Genomic DNA, 20769 nt, shown 5'->3' on the forward strand with positions numbered 1-20769 from the left:
ATTTTTTATTGTTGGGAGGGGGAGAAGAGAGACTGATACCTTTGTACTCTTTGGCTTGCTGGACTTATCCAACACTTCTGCATTTGCCAGGGGAGGCGATTCAGATCACCTTTTCCCAGCTATGGAGCAAGGCAGCTCAGGCTGGCAGCCTAAAGTCTTGTGTAAAACTGCAGCAAAGTGTCCACAAACTTTTATTGCATGCCACAAGAACTCAAAAAAGCAGCTTTTATCATTCTTTTGAATTTCTTTGTCTGGCTGCTCATGTGATAAACAAGCAACTGTATTCTGAACTAACGAAGATTTCCAGACAGTTTTCCCCACATACAACACGCTGTAATCAATCATCCAGCCCTGAGGTTACCATTGTCTGTGTCATACTGGCAAAACAGTTAATGCTGCTAAAAATCACTTGTCTTAGCTGCTACCTAAGTTTTCAGGAGCTGTATCAGGTCTCACAACAACACCAAAATACCCAGTTGATCCTTAACAGAGCATGGCCTCATCCTGGTCCAGATCAAGTAAAATCTCAACCAGTAACTTTTACTACCATAGTTCATTCACTGCCTACACCACCCAGTGAAACCTGTTTTTCTGGCTCTGTTGGCAAGGCGAAATAGAGTATTACCAGTTGTTCGGGAACACTGGGGGAGGAGATGGTGGGGCTCTACTGCCAGAAATGTTTTGGGGGAAGTGCTAAAAGTTAAATACATGAAAGCTAACCACAGTGCCACCATTAACTCAGTCCAATTGTCCCTGATCAAGATCTCTGGGCACAATGTATTTTAAGTAAGTGCCTGCTGAAATGAATGGGAACTTTGCAGCACTCTTCCTTCATCAGAATCTCAAGTGACGGAAGATATTCCCAGCCAAAAGGTCTCCTCACTGTGAGCATCAAGAACCAAAGGTGGGCAATTCCCCCCCCCCCAAACTGACCCTATAAGGGTTGCATGCCAATGGCTACCCTCACTCACATAAACACTCCAGCTCAGGAGACAATACTATGTTTTCTTTTCCCTATTTTTTTCTTCTGCCACCTTCAAAACTAATGAGGTTCCCAAACTGGCCATTACTCCAGGTGTAGCTAAAGCACGAGTATTTGCTCACCCCTCCTCCCCACCCCAAAGAAACACACACACAACCACATTCATTTGGAATTTCAAGCATCGGTGCAAATCATTGAGGCAATCTCAAGGCAGAGAAGCAAAAACCAAAAAGTTATCGAGAAACAAAGTTTAGTAAGCTCATGTGACCTTGCATACGATTCAGATGCAAAGCAAACCATTGCCACCTTCTTCCCTCAAGAGCTCCCTGATTTGAGCAATGGCTCCTCCAGTCTCCCAAAGCAGATTAACTAGATTTCCCCCTTAGAAAAAGGCAAGGGAAAGACTCCTTCAAGTACTTCCTCTTCTGGTTCATGTACCTCTTATGCACATTCACTGCCGCTTACACCCCCACTGGCCACTCCAGCAGCTGAAGAAAAACCGTCTACGCCTGCTGGATTCGTCTGCGGAATAATTCTCAGCCAGTTTTCTTCACCACGTGGATGAAATAGCATGGGCTGTACTGCTGGCCTGGGGTGTAAGGCTTGAAGTCCCCCAAGACGCTGTGTTCACACGGGCACTGGAAGGCGTTTTTCAGCAGTTCTGTGAAAGGCTCCAGGCGATGGGGGTAGTAGGAGAGGCGGAACTGGCTGGTGAGACACACAGACAAAAGAAATGTTAGCAGCTGTCCCCCAGAAATCTCACTTGTGTATAAATACAGCAGGTGAACTACCCATCCAGCATCCTCTTGTGCTTTCTGGTTGCTAAATTTCCCGCTACAGATCTTGGGTGCCACACTTACTCTCTGTGCTGTTTCATCACCAACCTTGGAAGTGACTGCAGTGGTGGGCCGTGTAGCCCATTTTATCCCTTTCAGAGATAAGGGATTGCAGTGGGGAGATAGCTCAACCTTGAGAATCTTTAAGCTGCAGGTAGGGAGAAATCTCCAACCCGGAGGCCAGACTCACCATCCAGGCCACACCAATCACTAGCCCTGCTCCACACCTTTCCAAGTTATTTTGCCTTGCCGAAATACTTGTCTCTTGCTTGCCAGGATGGAAGGAAACTTAACTTTTGCAGCCCGCTGTACAAAGGTAGAAGTCACATTTCTTGCTTTGCTTCTGGCCCCACCACCACTTGGGCTGAAGAAAGTTTGATTTATTGCTAAAAATAAAAAAATGCAAAGATCTCTGCATCCTCCCTAAGCTGGATAAGCTGTGCTCTAGCCGTGCATATTTGTTGGAACACAAGGTTATTGCTTTTCCTACACAAACATCCTTTTCTTAACAGAATGTGATTGGGTTTTACCTTTGGATAGGAACGCGAAAGGTTAAACTAGGGGCAGAGGTGCACACCCAAGCATGTTAAACCAGGGGTGAGGGACAGGCGCATGTGTGGTTGGCACAAAGGGGTGAGAAGGCATTTGACGCACACTTGACGGAACACACTTAGAAACCTTCCTTGTTAAGTCGGGAACCGTGACATCTCACAATTTCCAGTCATAGGGACAGTTGTAGATTGAACAAGTCTTAGAAGCTCTTTCATACTTTTGAACTAATTGCGGAAATAGCTGAAGAGCTGCTGGTGTGCCTTGGGGTGTTGCTCAATTTAAGCTGCCACGTGTTCAGGTAAGTGCCTGGACGTGGCTATAATCTGCAGTGATTCCATCTTTCAGAATCAATGTGAAGGAAGAGAATCTTGTTGGCTGGCAGCTGTTTTTTCAACGAGGTTGGATATGGCATGGGTATCTTCTAGTGATAGCCCATTTAATGAATACCTTGCCTTTTCGGGTAACACCCTCACAAGGCAACATGCAACCATTAATAAATGCAATATATCAAACAATAAAACAAACAAAACCAACTGACATGTAAAACATGACGCCAGCAAGTAAAAGTTTAAAGTGTATGAAAAGTCACTAGTGAGCAGGGCATAAGCACCTAGGGGAAGAAAGTTGTGGGGCCACCATTGAAAAGGCCCTGATTCTGATATCTGCCAATCTGATGGATCTTAGTAGCAGGCCCCAAGAACAGATCAGCCCTGGCTGATCTGGACCCAGACATCTGTTAGCTCCCACCCAACCTTACCAAATAGCTGGATGTCCCACATTTGCTATCAGGCTGAAGGCTCTGGATAGCACATGAGGCCTGAACAGAACATACCTTAGTTCCGGGCTTCCATCATTCCCCTCGGGTGGCACCTGCACTGTATAGTCCAGCGTCACCATGTTCGGTTTGTTGTTCACAAGAAGTACAGATGTAGTGATGTCCTTGGTTAAGTCACTCTAGGACAAAGGTGAGGGGAAAGAGAAAAAATAAACTTCCAGTTTTAATTCCCTTCCCCTTTTGGCGCATTCTTGACTAGTTCATTGTGATTAGCCCGACACAATCCTAGTCCAGGCTATGCAATCGACACATCTTCCCCATAAAACCCTTCCCTTCTCTCTATTGTTGATACAGATAAAAAATACACATAGGAGTTATTCCCGTTCTAATTATGAACCCAGGACAGATGCTGGTCAAAATGCTGGCTCAAACATCCAGATAACTTCATATAGTCCTTTATGAGACTATACCATCTCAGAATGCAGGTCAATATCTTGTGTCTCCTCCACCTGTAAAATCCACCGTGTGTGCTAAGCTAGCCCATTTGGGAAATAACTACTAGGTGCCTTTTCCTTGATTCACTTTCTTTGCCCCTAAATTGTCTCTTTGGGGCCTAGAGCTGCATTCAAGGTGGGGTGTACAATGCAGAACGGTACCATGTTCTCTGTCTGAATTGATTGCTGGAAGCATGAAAGCTGGAGAAATGTTTTTTCCTTTATTACTGCAATGCTTTGGCAAAAGACCTATTTCTAGGAAGTACCTTGTAGTAAATGTTCTTCCCAGGAGGGGCACAGCCTGTTTCCAGGATGTAGTCATAATTTCGGTGGTCAATGACAAGGATGCCACCTGGACGCACCATACTGGCAATGTTCTTCAAAGCCTGCTTATGGGCACCTTGGTCACCTAGGAAAAGAGACAACTAAGAATTAAATTCCTTACTGCATCTAGAGAGAGATTCTTCACATATGCATAAAACCTGAGAGGACTGGTCATATATTTTCTTCGCCGTCAAACTAGGACTATGTTGATTCTGGGTTTTGGGTTCTAAGTCCGCAAGCTACACATGTTCTGTCAGCTTAAGTTGCCATCCTTCATCGGTTGGGACCTCGCTCTTTTTCCATTTTGGGGCTAACAAAACACGGGCCGCAGTAGTGGCATACATAAATAACCATTTTTGACATCTGGGAATTTCAGTCTGAATTATCCCCAACAGAAAGGACTCTGGGTTTGGAGGGGGGAGGGAGTACTTTTAAACATTTTTTTCAATTCATTATGGATCACTTCCCAGTCGCCCACCATCTTTCTTAACTATGGGTAGCCTGAGAAATGGGCTCTGAAGGAAAGTATGCAGTAAGAGCCTGGTGGGTCAGGCCAATGGCCCGTCCAGTCCAGCATCGTGTTCTCACAGTGACCAGAAGCCTGTGGGGAACCCAAGGACCAGAGCACAAGAGACCTCTCCCCTACTGCAATTTCAAGCAACCACTATACAGACGCATTAGTGCTTCTGACCATTGAAGGAGAGCACAGCCATCATGGCTAGAAGGCCCAGTCACTCAACCCTTTCTGTAGCACTGGACAATGCTTACTGACCCCAGGGGCATGTAACCAACCTTGCAACACTCACCTTTAAAATCTGGGAGGTGTGCAAAAGAGTTTCCTAAACAGATGACAGCGTCAAAGCCCTTGCCAGGCTTCTCTAGGTCCTGTGACAGGGTGAGCCAGTTAGCCTCCTCGATGACTGTTGAACAAAAAAAAAAAAAGTGCATTGAACACATGGAAGAGAGTTCTACTTTCTCTGGCTAACTCTCTGCCTCCACACATTTTCTGCAGCTGGAGGATTTTACGTTCCTCGTGCAGAAGCAAAAAGTGCCACCTTGCTGTGTTAAAGAAAAAAGTCACTTAGTTGGGAAGCCTCTTCTCTGTTACGAAATACAACGTGCTAAGCATGAAAATAATCCCCAGGTTTCTCTCTCCCTGCAATTTGCTGCTGAGAAGAAGAAGAAGAGGAGGAGGAGGAGGAGGAGTTTGGATTTGCTATCTAGCTTTATCACTACCCGAAGGAGTCTCAAAGCGGCTAACATTCTCCTTTCCCTTCGTCCCCCACAACAAACACTATGTGAGGTGAGTGGGGCTGAGAGACTTCAGAGAAGTGTGACTAGGCCAAGGTCACCCAGCAGCTGCATGTGGAGGAGCGGGGACGCGAACCCGGTTCCCCAGATTACGAGTCTACCGCTCTTAACCACTACACCACACTGGCACTGAAAGTGCGATTACTGCATTGTTTCTCAAACTTGGGTCCCCAGCTGTTGTTGGACTACAACTCCCATTGTCCCTGACCACTGGTCTGCTAGCTAGGGATGATGGGAGTTGTAGTCCAACAGCTGGGGACCCAAGTTTGAGAAACACTGTATTACGGTGGGGTGTTTTTTTTTTGGCATAGGCTTTAACAGCCAAGGATGAAAACTTCCAGCTCTCTCCATCTTGCTGTGGCTATATGAGGTTGTATGCTGTATTCCTTTTACACCTGGATCAGGAAGGTAGAGTACAGAGTCTTTGTACTGGGAATTGTGTTGAGAGACAAACCCACAAGCAGGACTTGCACGCAACCACACTCTCCGCACTTGCAATTCCCAGCTGCAAGTGATCTTCCAGCTTTTCCTGTGTGGCATTCAGATCCTCCCATGGGCTCACAGCACCTACTTTGATGTTTCAGCATTTAACCAATTCGTACGTGCTTTCATTTGCTGCTGTGGTCATAAACAGAATTACTAAATTAGATTAAACCCAAAGCTTGGCCTTAAAGAGCTAGTCTTTCCCCAGGTGCTAATATCGCTTCGCTTTCCACAAATGCAGTTGCCAGAACCCAGCAGCTGGGTTACCCATGTCTCTGTTCTGTTCTCATGACAAACCAGCTTGGCATCAGCTGGAAATACCCCCAAAATGATGCAACTTGCAGATGCCATTTGGCCCCAGGTCAATCTGAGTGCAGGAAGCTACCTGAAAGCCAGCATCACCTCTAATTAAAAAGAAGATGCATTGAAAACTGCGCTGGGCACTTGTGACCAGCCGGCAAAAGGAAAGGAGTCAGACAACGACATTTCTCTATAGGAAATCTGATTTTAACAGAATTCTGAAGATCACCGACTAGGCTGTTTCAAATCTGTTGTTTCCATGCAAATGCAGAAAAGACACTAGCTGTAGAACTCAAGAACTCCAGATTTTCATAATCAAACAGGAAAAAATGAAGTTCTTAACCCCTGCAGCTCAGATAATAGTTTGTTGTTGTTGTTTAAAATCTGGAGAAATCTCTGAAGATGGAGTTCAGTAAGAATTCCAGTGGCACTAAGGCACAGCTTCAGTGCCCTGTATTGCCATGCAGATCACAGGCCCAGAACAAATTATGGGAACATGCACTATTTGTGTAACTTACAGTTTGCCAAATTTTGCTTTTTTCCGGAACAGAATTTATTATTAGTGGTAGTTGTTGACACAGACTGTCCTAATCACAGAGACAGCATGGGACAATTTGAGACGCTTGTACATGTGAGCGCCAATGCTGAAGTAGATGAATTGATCCAAGAGTCAAACTCTTTTCTTAAGCATCTAGGCCATACATCTTTGTGAATTGGGTGCTATTTATTCCCCTCTCCCTATATCGTAAATCACACAAAGTCCCAACCGTGTTTACATTTCACTGATCGGGTTTCAATAGGCAGAGATATTTTTCAACCCTGTTTTTCTTTCTAGTGCACATATAATTACACGATATTGTGAAGTCAGGAGGGGCGCCATGCTCTTATTTCAGGCCAAAGATGGGGTTGAGATTAGCGTCGGTCTCCTCCTGCCCTTTGCAGGTAAACAAGCCAGGCAAAGACACAAACACCCGACCACACCAAGTTTAGTCCTGGAAAAGGGATGTGTCAGCAAGGAGCTCATTACGGCACTGACACTCCGCCAGTTCCTTCAGCAGCACTGATCATATTTCGGCCCATATACATAAACTTGCTTGCTAACAAATGTATAAATATGAAACTAAACTGACAATATCATAATGCAAAGGGCATTTATAAATATTTCATCAGAGGCAAACCTATATATGCTTTAAATCATCAAAGTGCTAGTACAAAGTGCAATTACAAAGTGCAAAAATACAAAGTGCCATATAATGTTCAGTATAATGATGAAGATGGTATAGCAAATGTCTATCAGCAGCACTGATCATATTTCGGCCCATATACATAAACTTGCTTGCTAACAAATGTAAGCAGAACTTTCAAGAGATGCTCAAACCCCCAATTATTTGAAGTGTTCAAAACTCGACTCCTCAACTACCCAGGGCAAGAGCAACTGGAGATGTTACTGGCTTCGGCCACAAGTCTGATTTACACGTTTTGCATCCTTGGCAGGAAGCTTACATATAATTAAGGCTTAACTGCAGCAGCAAGCCTTTTATTTTATTTTTTTGCCTGTACAAAATTAGCAAACCACAAGCAATTACTAAAAATAATAATAATACAGCAGTGTTTATAGCGAAGCCGGGGTTTATGGTATGATGCAATAAGGAACTAAAGTTTCAGAAGCTCTTATCATTTTAAGCTACCAAGGCAAATTTTAATAAATGGGATTGAGATTTAAAGGTACACATGTTCACTTTGAGGTGATATTTCTTTTCCTGGTGTGTTACGGCAGAAAATACTCCACTTGTTACAGCCTTTCATTACATTTCTATCTCACTTTTATTAAGATTATTAATAAGGGTATTATTAATCAAACTGCTACCTTGCCTTTCCTCCTAAACCTGTGCTATTTCACATGGAACATACCTGGGAAAGCATCTGTCAATAGGTTTTAGGAGCAAAGCAAATCTGTTTACATGCAACAAAGCAGATGTTAAATCAGCTAAAAAATATATTTGGTCGGTTGCTTGTCTTCCCCAGCGATTACGAGATTTTATTTTGTATGCTCTTCTCCTCGTGCTCTGAGGCCCTGTGAGTTATGGGTAGCTGTGGCCCTTTTTTCTGGTGGTGACCACCCTGTGGAACACCCTGCCACAATACGAGGTGCCAGGCCTCATCACTGTTCTGTTCTACACAGCTGCTAAAAATGTGGCTGTCAAAAATTACTACACAACAGAATGCACACAACACAGAAAGACCTTCAGGTGCTTATTTTTCACCTCTACTATTATTATAAGGTTTATCAGGATGTTCTCATTTTGATAGCTGCTTGGGAACTTTGCAACTGGGGCACTGCTATTTTGCGTTAACGTTTTGATCTAATGACAGGTTGGGTTGGGGAATTATATATACCGTACTTCAACATTGCAGCGATGCTTGGTTTTGTCAGTCGCCTTGAGCTTCTTTTGAAAAGCAGGCGGGATGCAAGAATTTTTAAAAATAAAAATAGATAAAATACCCCAATGGTCGAAAGCGTCCTCTTTTCGGCGGTTCCATCTCTCCTTCAGGGCATATTTGAGCATCTTGTCACTCGCATCCACGCTCGTGACCCTGAATCCTTCCTCAACAAGCATGATGGAGTCCACACTGCAAGAGATAAAAGTGTCCAGGTATTTGGATTAAACAACCCCCCAGGTAAACTCAGAACAGCAGTTCCCTGCATTGCTATCCGGTAGTGACAGCGGATCATAGAATCACAGAGTTGTAGGAAGGCTCAACCCACTGCAATGCAGAAATCTTTTCCCCAACCTGGGACTCGAACCCATGGCCCTGAGATTAAGAGTCTCATGCCCTGCCAACTGTGCCCCTACATCTGTGCTTGGTATTCACAGTGGGGAGATGAGAAATAATCACTCCAGAAATCTTAAAATTACCAAAAAGAAAACTTTCATTTTTAAACCTGCCTGGTCAAATGATCACAGGAGGTAAATAAAGAAAGAAGAAGAGAGCTAAGCAAGGAGCATGGGAACCGGTCGCAGCACATTAAAGGGCACATGCAGGGCTGGATTTAGATGGTGAGATACCCTAAGCTACTCCACTTGTGAGGCCCCCCCAACCCCCCATCCTCACGGCTAGAAGAAAATGGAAGTTTTAAACAAAATTGAGTGAACCAAAGGATGATGGTGGGTATTTAAAATTCTGCAGTTCACAATTTCTCCTCTAAAGGACATCAGAAAACTTCATCAAAATTTGTTTGTCTAAGTTTGTCAGTGCACACAAACCTCTCTTGAGACATCGTGGCCCTTAATTCATTTTTAATTCTTTTGAGTCTTGAAAAACTCCTCTATCCCGAGCAGTTAGTGACCATAAAGCTAATAAATAGCCGCAATATTGCTTCCACATTAGGAAAGGCCACCTGGATTTTTTTCCTTGTATATAATTTGATAAAGGTCTGTATGAGACAGAGAGTGCTCTGCTGTAAGCCTATGGCTTTATCTCACGTACAGTTGAAAGTGCAAAGTTAAATAAGTTTCCGGTCCCTATCTTCTGGGTACACTTCCATCAACAAACAGTTCAACACCTTGCTGAATTTCCTGCTTAGATGGTTTCAGAATAGCAAGAATGGAAAACAATTGTGCAACGTCACTGTACACAGTACTTCTTTTTAAATTGGCTTCGAGTGCATCTAATATAGGAATAAAGGATTCTATCCTAAACTTGTCTCTTAAAGAAAGTGCATCTAAGGACCTAGGCGTCAGCCTACTTAGCCTATACATAAATCAGACACTGACAGGGTGTCATATTCCTAAAGGGGGGGGGAGCCTCTCCCACAACAAAGCGACGGGGTAGGGGGCTTTCTTTTCATTTAAAGCACACCAGACGCGTTTGAAGCGCACGCCTTCAAAGAATCCTGGGAAGTGGTGGTTTGTTAGAGGGCGCTGGGAATTGTAGTTTGGGGGTTGTCGTTCCCAGGATTCTTGGGTGCGGGATGTGGAGCCATGTGCTTTCAATGGGGGGGGGGGGAGGTCCTGATCAGCTGGCGCGTGCGTGGATCCGGATTAGAAGACCCTGAGACACTAACCCCCCTGGGGAGAAGGGAGCCCAGGCCTTCAAGCTGGGTCATGATCCACCACCCAGCGCCACCGCCTCCTCCTGCTGCTGCTGCTGTGTGACTCACCCGGTGCCGCAGGCCACGTCCAGCACCGTGTTGCAGCGCTGGGCGCGCAGCAGCGACACCAGCCAGTTCTTGTACTCGGCGGTGCGGCTCCTCGTGTCGCCGATGTAGAGCTGCCAGACCCGCGCCGCGCGGCCGTCGGCGTACTGGTCCGGCAGCCCCTCGGCCGCCACGCCCAGAGAGCGGGTCCGGTAGATGCTGTCCACCATGGCGAGCGCACAGAGGCTCCTGCGGGCGCCGACGGACGAGAGAGAGAGAGAGAGAGAGAGAGCGCACCCACGAGCGCGCACCTAGCTCCTGCTGCTCCTGCAGCCGCGTCTGGGCAGCTGCCGCCAACTGGGCGCAACAACAAGCCAGCCCAGCCGGGGCAGGCGCGGCGCCGCCCCTTCGGCCCTGCAGCTCGCCAATCAAAGGGCGCAGCGCCGGGCACACACCCCTGCCGGGCCCCGCCTCTCCTCCTCCCCCTTCCTCCCTCTTGCGTGCGCCGCCCCCCCCCCCAGTCTACTGTTTCCAAGCCGGAGGGCGGCAGCTCAGTGGCTCGTGTTGCTTTGTCACCTGCACCCCTTGCGCACCTGCTCGAGGAAGCCCTATAAAGTATGTGTATGTGTGCAGGGGTGTCGACTTGAATAAAATATTGGGGGGGGGGTGGACAGGTAAGACCCGCTGGGCCACCTCAAAATATTTAATTGGGGGTGGGACCGGGTTCCCTAGGAGTTGGGTGTGTGCACATATATCGCAATTTTTAAGAAATGCAGCCAAGATCGAAAATAGGAGGCAGCCTATGAACGCATTTGCAGGTGGGGGGGGGGGAGAGAGAGAGAGAATAAAATTGTAGAGTTGGAAGGGACCCTGAGGATTGGCTCCTTCAACCCCCCCCCCCCACACACACACACAAAGCTGGAATATGCAGCTGTTCCATATGGGCATCAAACCTGCGATCTTGGTATTATCAGCAACATGCTCTAACCAAACGTCTAACCAAACGAAGCTATCCGGGTTTTAATCATGTATTTTGTGTTTTTAACTTCTGTTTTTATGCTGTGAACCGCGCTGGGATCCGTGGGTGAAGGAAGGTATACAATTTAAATAAATAATTTCTCATTATGTATGTATGTATGTATTCATTTCATAAGATTTCCATGTCGCTTGTTTCCAAAAGGACAAAACAATAAAATTATTGCTCATTGCTTATTTAGCCATACAACATGTCACAACCATGTTAAGAAAAAAATTAACTCATACAATTTTTCTAAATTTCCCAGGGAAGGTAGACTCAATAAGAATGTATTCAGCAGGTGCCAAAAAGAAAACAGTGACGGCACCTGCCAGATTTCACTAGGAAGGGAGTTCCAAAGTGCCATTGATCTGAAAGTAAAGCCAAAAGTGGGGCGCGCCTTCTTTTCTTGACATTGGTTTGAACAGCCATCGTATCCTTTGTTCAACTAACTTACTGAGATCTGAAGAAGTGTGCATGCACACGACAGCTCATACCAAGAACAAACTTAGTTGGTCTCTAAGGTGCTACTGGAAGGAATTTTTTATTTTTTATTTTGTTTTGACTATGGCAGACCAACACGGCTACCTACCTGTTACTGAGATCTAGTCCAAAATCAGAACAAGGGGATAAGATTGCGTTGACTCTGCCTATTGCAAATTGGTCTGTGATTGGAAATGAGCCCCTCTCATCACAAATATATGCATTCCCATCACTTTCTTTCACAAATCTCCCACCTGCACAGCTTCCTGTGTTTCTCGTGTCTTATGTGGCACAGGCCTCCTTTGTGTTTTGTATTTTTAAATACACAGAGATCACACAGAATATAGCCTGCATACAATTACTAATGACACTAGAAGTCAATTTACATATATAGTCCATGTATGTATGGCATGCGGTAGTAATTGCTTAAAAACATATATATGACAAGTGTTTGCCTGCTTCCTTTCGTTTCCAGCCCTGCCTAGCATGTGACTAAAGACCTGCTCAGTTTTGTTTCTCCTCTGTGGCTCTGGTTCTTGGAAGAGAACACTTGAGGAACTGGAGAAACCAAAAAAGAGAGAGATAAAAATATTAGCATTGAGGGAGTGCCTTTGAATTATAGGAATACAAATCAGAACTGCAAGATCATCCATGAAACAAGTTGAATAGGGAGGTTATGCAAAACACCAGCCCAGAGAGTCCTGTTGCAGCACCTTGATGAAGACTAACAAATTTATTATGGCTTAAGTTTCCATGGACAATAGATAGATAGATGATAGATAGATAGATAGATAGATAGATAGATAGATAGATTCATTGAGTGTTATCTGGATTTGCAGATGCATATATGCCTTGTTGGGTAGAGGTGGGGATTGTAAGAAATGAGGTAAGAGAGAAATGGAACACAAGAAAGTACAGACAGTGATTTCTGATGGCAGATACCCCGGCACTGATAAGCCGATTAATATATACAATAAGCTAGGAATCCTTTGTCTCAGTTCGGTATACAAGTGATAGCACTGGAACTCTCAGGGTATTGTAGTTAAATGCTTTTACATGGCAGCCTCCTTTTGAAGTCCCTTTGCTCCAGGATGGCTGCTTTAAAGTTATTTAAACCTTAAAGCATTGGGAAGGGGCAAAGCATATTCCTACGTCAGCGAGTTGCTTCCCTTCCATATTAAGATCTGTGAAATAAAATGAATGTTAATTACAGGAGCCCAGCAATTAGGGAGCAATGGGGGGAAAGGTGCTTGTTGGAGTGGCACTTGCCCCCGCACCCCCCCCCCCATCCATTATTGTAGTTCTACTGTTCCCAGGAATTGGTGCTTTTGAATTATGGTGCTGGAGGAGACTCAAACGTATCCATCCTTAAAGAAATCAGCCCTGAGTGCTCACTGGAAGGACAGATCCTGAAGTTGAGGCTCCAGTACTTTGGCCACCTCATGAGAAGAGAAGACTCCCTAGAAAAGACCCTGATGTTGGGAAAGATGGAGGGCACAAGGAGAAGGGGACGACAGAGGACGAGATGGTTGGACAGTGTTCTCGAAGCTACTAACATGAGTTTGGCCAAGCTGCGGGAGGCAGTGGAGGATAGGGGTGCCTGGCGTGCTCTGGTCTATGGGGTCACGAAGAGTCGGACACAACTGAACGACTGAACAACAACAACAACTGTTCCCAGGATTATTTGGGGAGCAACCATGGGCTTTAAATGTCTAAACACAGCCTGAGTTGTCTGAGTTGGTATCTGGGCCTGCCACAGGAGCTGTTCCCCCTGCCCATATATCTACTAAAGGGTCTGTCGCTGGTGGCGAGCAGCTGTTTTAGGTTTGGGGTGTGATGTCTGTCAGCTTAGCACCAGAGGGCTGTGGGAGGCAAATGTTGTAATCCAGAAGGCGCTGTAGATCATTAGACCACTGCTGATACATTTGAGTGGTTTCGTCTGGGAAATGTGAGTGCCAAGCAAGTGGTGTTCTATTATGTTCTCTCTTTCAGGCCTGCCCTGCAGCAGCTTATTTCTGGGCACCAGCCCGGTCTCGCTAAACTTTATTTTGACTTGGACAAGTATTGTAGATTGAAGGACGCCTGATGTAAAAGCCTTAAGGTGTGAATCCTGTCCAAGGAATCTGAACTGGTGCGGCTGTTTTGTAGACAGTGGAGGTTGTTCCATTGGGGCAAATGGTGCCCTGCCCCACTAACCTCACCCTGCTTCTAGCCAGCTGCCCTGTGCCTTGCCTTCCTTCTTTCTCACAACTACTGGTAAGTCATTGGTTTTGGTCCTGTTGGCCTCCCTGTGATCTTAATGTGCATTAACAAAGTCACCACTGACCCTTCATAGGCAATGGATTTTTTTGACGTTTTCTGGGAGGAACCATGTAAGTATGCATTGTGCTCAATGGGCTTCCTGTATCAATGTTTATGGATATAAATGCACACACGTACAGTCCATATTTTATTTCTGTACGCCTTGTTTGGATATCCTTAGAATGTAATGCGCTTTACAGTTTCTGCAATGAAACAAATCGAGGGGTGGCAATGTGCCCATTGTTTGCCCTCTCTCTCTTTGGCAGTCTTTAAGGAGCTGGCAAAACATTTGTCAAGCATGGAAGATGGGCACAACGGGAGGATGGCTGGGTAATATGCACATAATAATAATAATAATAATAATAATAATAATAATAATAATAATAATAATATATTTGTACCCTGCCCATCTGGCTGGGTCACCCCGGCCGCTCTGGACGGCTTCCAACAAATATTAAAATACAATACAAAGTCACAGATTAAAAACTTCCCTAAACAGGGCTGCCTTCAGGTATTTTCTAAATGTCAGGTAGTTGTTTATCTCTCTGAGCCCTGATGGGAGGGCATTCCACAGGGCGGGTGCCACTACCAAGAAGGCCCTCTGCCTGGTTCCCTGTAGTTTTGCTTCTCGCAGTGAGGGAACCGCCAGAAGGCCCTCGGTGCTGGATCTCAGTGTCCGGGCTGAACGGTGGGGGTGGAGACGCTCCTTCAGGTATACAGGACCGAGGCCGTTGCTTTTCACTGTCAAGGCTGCATCCAGATGGCAGTTTCAACTAGTGGCTGCAGCAGCAAAGCCCGTGTCTTGCAAGGTTCCATATTACAATCTCCATTGTCAACTGCACCAGCCCTGACGACGCTACCAATTTGTTCGGCTGACACAGCACATGTGCCTTCGAAGGCACCAAATCCACGCACTCGACATTTGCAGAAACCCTCTTCCTGGAAGTGGCTTTTTAAAAACAAGGTGCTCATTCTAAAATGGTTAATGCATGACGTGATCCCTCAATCTGCTTCAAGCGCACAGAACTAGTATGGAGGTAGATCCACCCAGCCTTGACCCCTCTCTCAAATTGATGCCCACACAGCTCCCGCTGCCTTAGAGACCAGGGCCCTCTTCCAGCTTTGAGAGGGTCAACCTTTGCTCGTTTGGCAGCAACACTTTTGTTTAATATTTGAATGGCAGGGGGGGGGGAGCTGGGGATCAAGGTGAACCTGCATCATCAAGGAAGAGGCGAGAGTTGGCAAGAATCGGGAAAGAGATGACAAAACCACCGATGTGAAACGAAGTGTTTAACAAAAGCAACTGGGCAAAAATGTGTTGTGAAACCCAGCGGCCGCTATTTAAACAGCGGCAATGTTTGCTGCCGGCACAACCCTACCAGTTTCCAATGAGAAAAAGAAGACACGTTGGCTGTAGAAATGTCCTGAGAGGTGGTTGTGGGGGGCGATCGAGGAGGGATAGACCTCATGCTTTTTGCATCAAAAAGGTCCCAGGTTCGATCCCTGGCAAATCCAGATTTAAAAAATAAAATTAAATAAGAGGACAGGATCACACTTCAAAATGACCTTAACAGACAACTGGGCCAAAGCAAACAAGATGAATTTTAACAAGGAGAAATGTAAAGTACTACACTTGGGCAAAAAAAATATGAAAGGCACAAATACAGGATGGGTGACACCTGGCTTGAGAGCAGTACATGTGAAAAGGATCTAGGAGTCTTGGTAGACCACAAACTTGACATGAGTCAACAGTGTGATGCAGCAGCTAAAAAAGCCAATGCAATTCTGGGCTACATCAATAGGAGTATAGCGTCTAGATCAAGGGAAGTAATAGTACCACTATATTCTGCTCTGGTCAGACCTCACCTGGAATACTGTGTCCAGTTCTGGGCACCACAGTTCAAGAAGGATACTGACAAGCTGGAATGTGTCCAGAAGAGGGCAACCAAACTGGTCAAAGGCCTGGAAACAATACCTTATGAGGAATGGCTTAGGGAGCTGGGTATGTTTAGCCTGGAGAAGAGAAGGTTTAAGGGGTGTTATGATAGCCATGTTCAAATATATAAAAGGATGTCATATAGAGGAGGGTGAAAGGTTGTTTTCTGCTGCTCCAGAGAAGCGGACATGGAGCAATGGATTCAAATTACAAGAAAGAAGATTCCGCCTAAACATTAGGAAGAACTTCCTGACAGTGAGAGCTGTTCGGCAGTGGAATTTGCTACCAAGGAGTGTGGTGGAGTCTCCTTCTTTGGAGGTCTTTAAGCAGAGGCTTGGCAGCCATCTGTCAGGAATGCTTTGATGGTGTTTCCTGCTTGGCAGGGGGTTGGACTGGATGGCCCTTGTGGTCTCTTCCAACTCTATGATTCTATGATAAGGCTCACATGGCAGGTGATGGAGGATCTGCTGTGATGGAAGATTAACAAGGGGTTAGATCAGGGGTGGGGAAGCTTAAACCCAGGGGTCAGGTCTAGACAGGCCTCTTTATATAGCTTTTAGGACACTCTAGGGCACACCCTGTCCCCAGACCACATAATTCACTGCCTCTCTACTGCACCCTTGTTGACTGGTTTTGCCTGATTAGAAGGTGCCCTTGAACTTTGTTAATGCTTCTTTGCTTGCCTGGACGGAGGGGTGTGTGTGTGTGTGTGTGTGTGTGTGTAAGTGCGAATGTACAATGGTAACCTTTACCCTTATTGCTCCGCCCCCACTCTTGCCTCTGGCTCCGCCCACCACAGGTTGCCCAGAAGGGAGTGCTGCAAAACATTGCACGGCCAAAGAATTCCATGTGGTGCGATGCAGCCTCCTGTGAAATCAAACCTTTAATACAAGTGCAATGGCTTCTCTATTATATGAACCGCTCGAGAGGGCAGGCTATGTATGCATAACAACCCTTCGAGCTTGGTGTTGATTTTTGGTTGCAAAGCCAAGAATGGAATAAATAAGTGAAACCTATATTCAGCCACCAACAGGGTTTCTGATTCACCTCCCTTAAATCAGAGGTCAAGTTCTAGGGCTCCTATATTTGAGAGTACTGTGGCTTTTTTCTTCTTCTTACCCCAGTAACATTTGCGGGGGGTAAAGAAAGACAGTCTGCTGTCAATGGAATATAGCTTAAAATAATTATAACAGCATTATTTTCACCTAAAGGCGATTTTCATATATATATTATCAAAGCTAGCCACATTTCATTAACGTGACTGTTATGAAGACCGAATAATAGCATTAACAATCCCACGTGGGTAATGTTGACTTTTTGATAATAAATATGAAAACCATCCTTATAAACTATGAAAGTTGTTCAGTTATAACGACTGTTTCCTCAAACCTACCATGGTTTAATACATTGGGATGTTTACTGGCTCTTCAATTTAATGGGATTTGGCAATATTTGTGCCATGTTCTGCCTACAGTCTCAGCTTGGCGGGGTGCTTCTGTGGCACCTGATATGGTGACTTTGTCTGGAATTGTACAAAGATTGTTATTTTTAAAACATTTTTTTCAACTATTTGTTGGGAAATCTTGATTAAAAAATTAAAAAGTTCTCACCAAAGGGGCATTCAGAAACAAGGTGGTCATCAAATAATTCAAGCGTTGCATAAAAAGCTTCCTGAAAGCTTTATATATCTAATCTAATCTATCTATCTGATCAAAGCAGATTTGAGAAGGCGTCTCCACCAAACAAAGCCTCCTGTTTCAAATTGATCCCACATTTGTTTTCACATAAAGTGTTATCTGTGACAAACAGCTCTCACAAGCAAAAGAGGTGTCTGTGAGTCAAGCAGCAAGAAGTCTCACAACCATATTACAAATACAGTGGTACCCCGGGTTAAGTACTTAATTTGTTCCGGAGGTCCGTCCTTAACCTGAAACTGTTCTTAACCTGAAGCACCACTTTAGCTAATGGGGCCCCCCGCTGCCGCTGCACCGCCAGAGCACGATTTCTCTTCTTATCCTGAAGCAAAGTTCTTAACCTGAAGCGTTATTTCTGGGTTAGTGGAGTCTGTAACCTGAAGCGTCTGTAACCTGAGGTACCACTGTGTGTATATATATATATACTTAAGTGTGAAATGATTTTACATGACACTACCTGACTAGCTGGAAATAAATGGAAACGCCCACTGAATGACACAGCTGCAAACCTGGCATCAAGAGATGTAGAATATTACATAGCTCTTCTGGGAGGGTGGCTGTTGTTTTTATTTAATTGAACAGAAATACCAGGAAGAGAAACTACTGCAGGGAGAGCCAAACTAGGTATGACATTATGAGATTCCAAGTTACACGCACCTCTATGCGGATGTTAATCGTGAAAGCATAGGTTTCTGTTGCTGGGCACAGAATGTTTGTATTTTGCTTAAGACGTCACACAAGTCTTGGGCTTTTGGTGCACGGAGAGAGCAGCCCGTTTCATGCTCCACATTCCTGCCTCTCTGGTCAAGGCTCCATCTGCTCTCGCTCTTCTCTATCTGGTTTCATACCAACCCTCACTCACAGGTGATCAGGCTATTGGTCCATCGGACCCAGGGATGAGGGAGCGTTTTCCAGCCCCAAAGCCACATCTTCTTCTGGGCAAGCTTGGCCGGCTTGCTGCCGCAAGCTATCTCATTCAGGCACACAGGTGGTTACAGAGCCAGTGTGGTGTAGTTGTTAAGAGTGGTAGACTTGTAATCTGGGGAACCGGGTTCGTGTCTCCACTCCTCCACATGCAGCTGCTGGGTGACCTTGGGCTAGTCACACTTCTCTGAAGTCTCTCAGCCCCACTCACCTCACAGAGTGTTTGTTGTGGGGGAGGAAGGGAAAGGAGAATGTTAGCCGCTTTGAGACTCCTTCGGGTAGTGAAAAGCGGGATATCAAATCCAAACTCTTCTTATACAGAAATCTTTCGCTTGGCGTGCGAGTGGAAATGTGAGAAGCCATCAGCTGCTTTTTAGACTCTGCCTCAAAAATGCTTCTTGCTTTTGCGGATACAGAGGAAAACCTTAGAACGACCCCAATAAAAGGCTTCTAAAACTGTGACAAGCCAAGATACGGGAATTTACATGAATGGAGACATTTACCTTTCAAGTGAGGACAGCAGTTGAACACCAGAAGACACATTTTGAGAGCTACGATTCCCTTGATAAAATAGGGGGAGGGGTTTCAACTACCAAGAGAATCTGGACAGCCACCATATTCTTATACTCATTTATACACAATAATAATAATAAGTAATAATTTATTATTATTTGTACCCCACCCATCTGGCTGAGTTCCCCCAGCCACTCTGGGCGGCTCCCAATCGAGCGTTAAAACAATACAGCATTAAATATTTAAAAACTTCCCTAAACAAAGCATGATGCACTCCTAACATTGAGCGGGAGGGAGAGGACTTTACCTCCCCCCCCCCCAATGGTTTGAGGAAATGGTGCTCTGGTCATTCCCTCGTGTTTTCGTCTGTTTGAGTGCCATATGTTGGCTTACTAGCAGTACATGTGACAAGGATTCTGGGGTCATGGTGGATTACAAGCTTAACATGAGTCAACAAGAAGTGTGCATGCTGCACACGAAAGCTCATACCAATAACAAACTTAGTTGGTCTCTAAGGTGCTACTGGAAGGACATTTTTTTATTATGAGTCAACAGTGTGATGCAGCAGCAAAAATAAAGCTAAAGCTATTCTAGGCTGCATCAACAGAAGTATAGTGTCCAGATCAACGGAAGTACAGTGGTGCCCCGCTAGACGAAAATAATTCGTTCTGCGAGTATTTTCGTCTAGCGAAGCGGCAATGCAAACCACGGTTTTCGCTAGACGGAAAAAAAATTGTCTTGCAAGGCAGCCCCATAGACTTTTTCGTCTTGTGGGGCAGCCTTCTGATAGACGAATGCCTTCGTCTAGCGAGTTTTTCGTCTAGCGAGGCATTCGTCTAGCGGGGCACCACTGTAAAAGGTAAAGTAAAGGTAAAGGGACACAGGATCAGCCTGGCTCTCCAGAATAGATTGCTTTCCCAGAACCTGGTTCCAGCAGAATTAACCTGAGCCTTGAAAAGCGCACAGAGCTGAAAAGGGAAGTGGAATAAAGCATCACTCTTCCAACTTCCCCCTTCTGCTCTATGTATTTTCCAAGGGAGAAACAAAGGTTATTATGACTGTATTGCAACCTTTTCCTCAAAAGATTCACACAGGTAAATATCATTCATATAACAGTGCGGGGAAAGAAAGCCAGTGGAAAGGCCAGATGGAGCATGAATCATTCAAAAACTCTTTTATTTTCACTCTTTGCAGGACTTCAGGAAACAGGAAGAATGTTCACCGCAGAAACAGAAAGCACATGTTTTTTAAGGGAGGGAAGGAGAGGCAAGATAAACACATCACCAACCTGCAAGTTCTCTCCTGACTGGAGCAACTGCAGGAAATGATCCATTAAGGTGGGGAGTAATTCAAAAGCGAAACAAACCAAACCAACAAAAAGATATCGCAACAGAAGCACAGTGCCCTTAGACGAATAGTACCTTCACCCTTATTTCCTTCCAAGCAAACGGAGTGATCTGCATGATGTAAAGAAGGGCTGGACCGAGCCCACTTTCCAAACAATCGACTTAGGGAATGTACCAAGTTGAGAGCCTGCTACGCTGGCTATAGAGAGGTTATCATGGCTTCAGTCAAATGGGCTGGAGAGGCGAGCTGCCTTGCAACCCAACCTGGATCTCTTGCAACTTTCTCCTTACCTTCCACCCGTCCCCCCAGTTGCGTTTAGCGGATCAAAGCTCGTGGAGGTGGGGAAGAACTGATGAAAGCA

General features: G+C 45.3%; 1 protein-coding gene across 1 annotated transcript; it reads right to left on the reverse strand.

Moving 5' to 3' along the window:
* Positions 1-175: 175 nt before the first annotated feature.
* Positions 176-10479, reverse strand: GNMT (glycine N-methyltransferase). Its single transcript, XM_033144968.1, has 6 exons — positions 10220-10479; positions 8561-8688; positions 4770-4883; positions 3906-4048; positions 3203-3324; positions 176-1690 (listed from the first exon to the last, which is right to left on the reverse strand). The coding sequence occupies exons 1-6, from the start codon at positions 10423-10425 to the stop codon at positions 1519-1521; spliced, it is 885 nt and encodes a 294-aa protein (XP_033000859.1). The 5' UTR covers positions 10426-10479; the 3' UTR covers positions 176-1518.
* Between the last annotated feature and the right edge of the window lie 10290 nt (positions 10480-20769).

Source organism: Lacerta agilis, chromosome 3 (assembly GCF_009819535.1).
Source record: "Lacerta agilis isolate rLacAgi1 chromosome 3, rLacAgi1.pri, whole genome shotgun sequence".
Taxonomy (NCBI): Eukaryota; Metazoa; Chordata; class Lepidosauria; order Squamata; family Lacertidae; genus Lacerta; species Lacerta agilis.

Coding starts and splice junctions, on each gene's coding strand:
- GNMT (XM_033144968.1), bottom strand. CDS start 10,425: ATGGTGGACAGCATCTACCGGACCCGCTCTCTGGGCGTGGCGGCCGAG. Junction 4,884..8,560: donor GGACGCTTTCGACCATTGGG/GTATTTTATCTA, acceptor TTTGTTCAACAG/TCATCGAGGAGGCTAACTGG. Junction 4,049..4,769: donor ACACCTCCCAGATTTTAAAG/GTGAGTGTTGCA, acceptor CTCTTTTCCTAG/GTGACCAAGGTGCCCATAAG.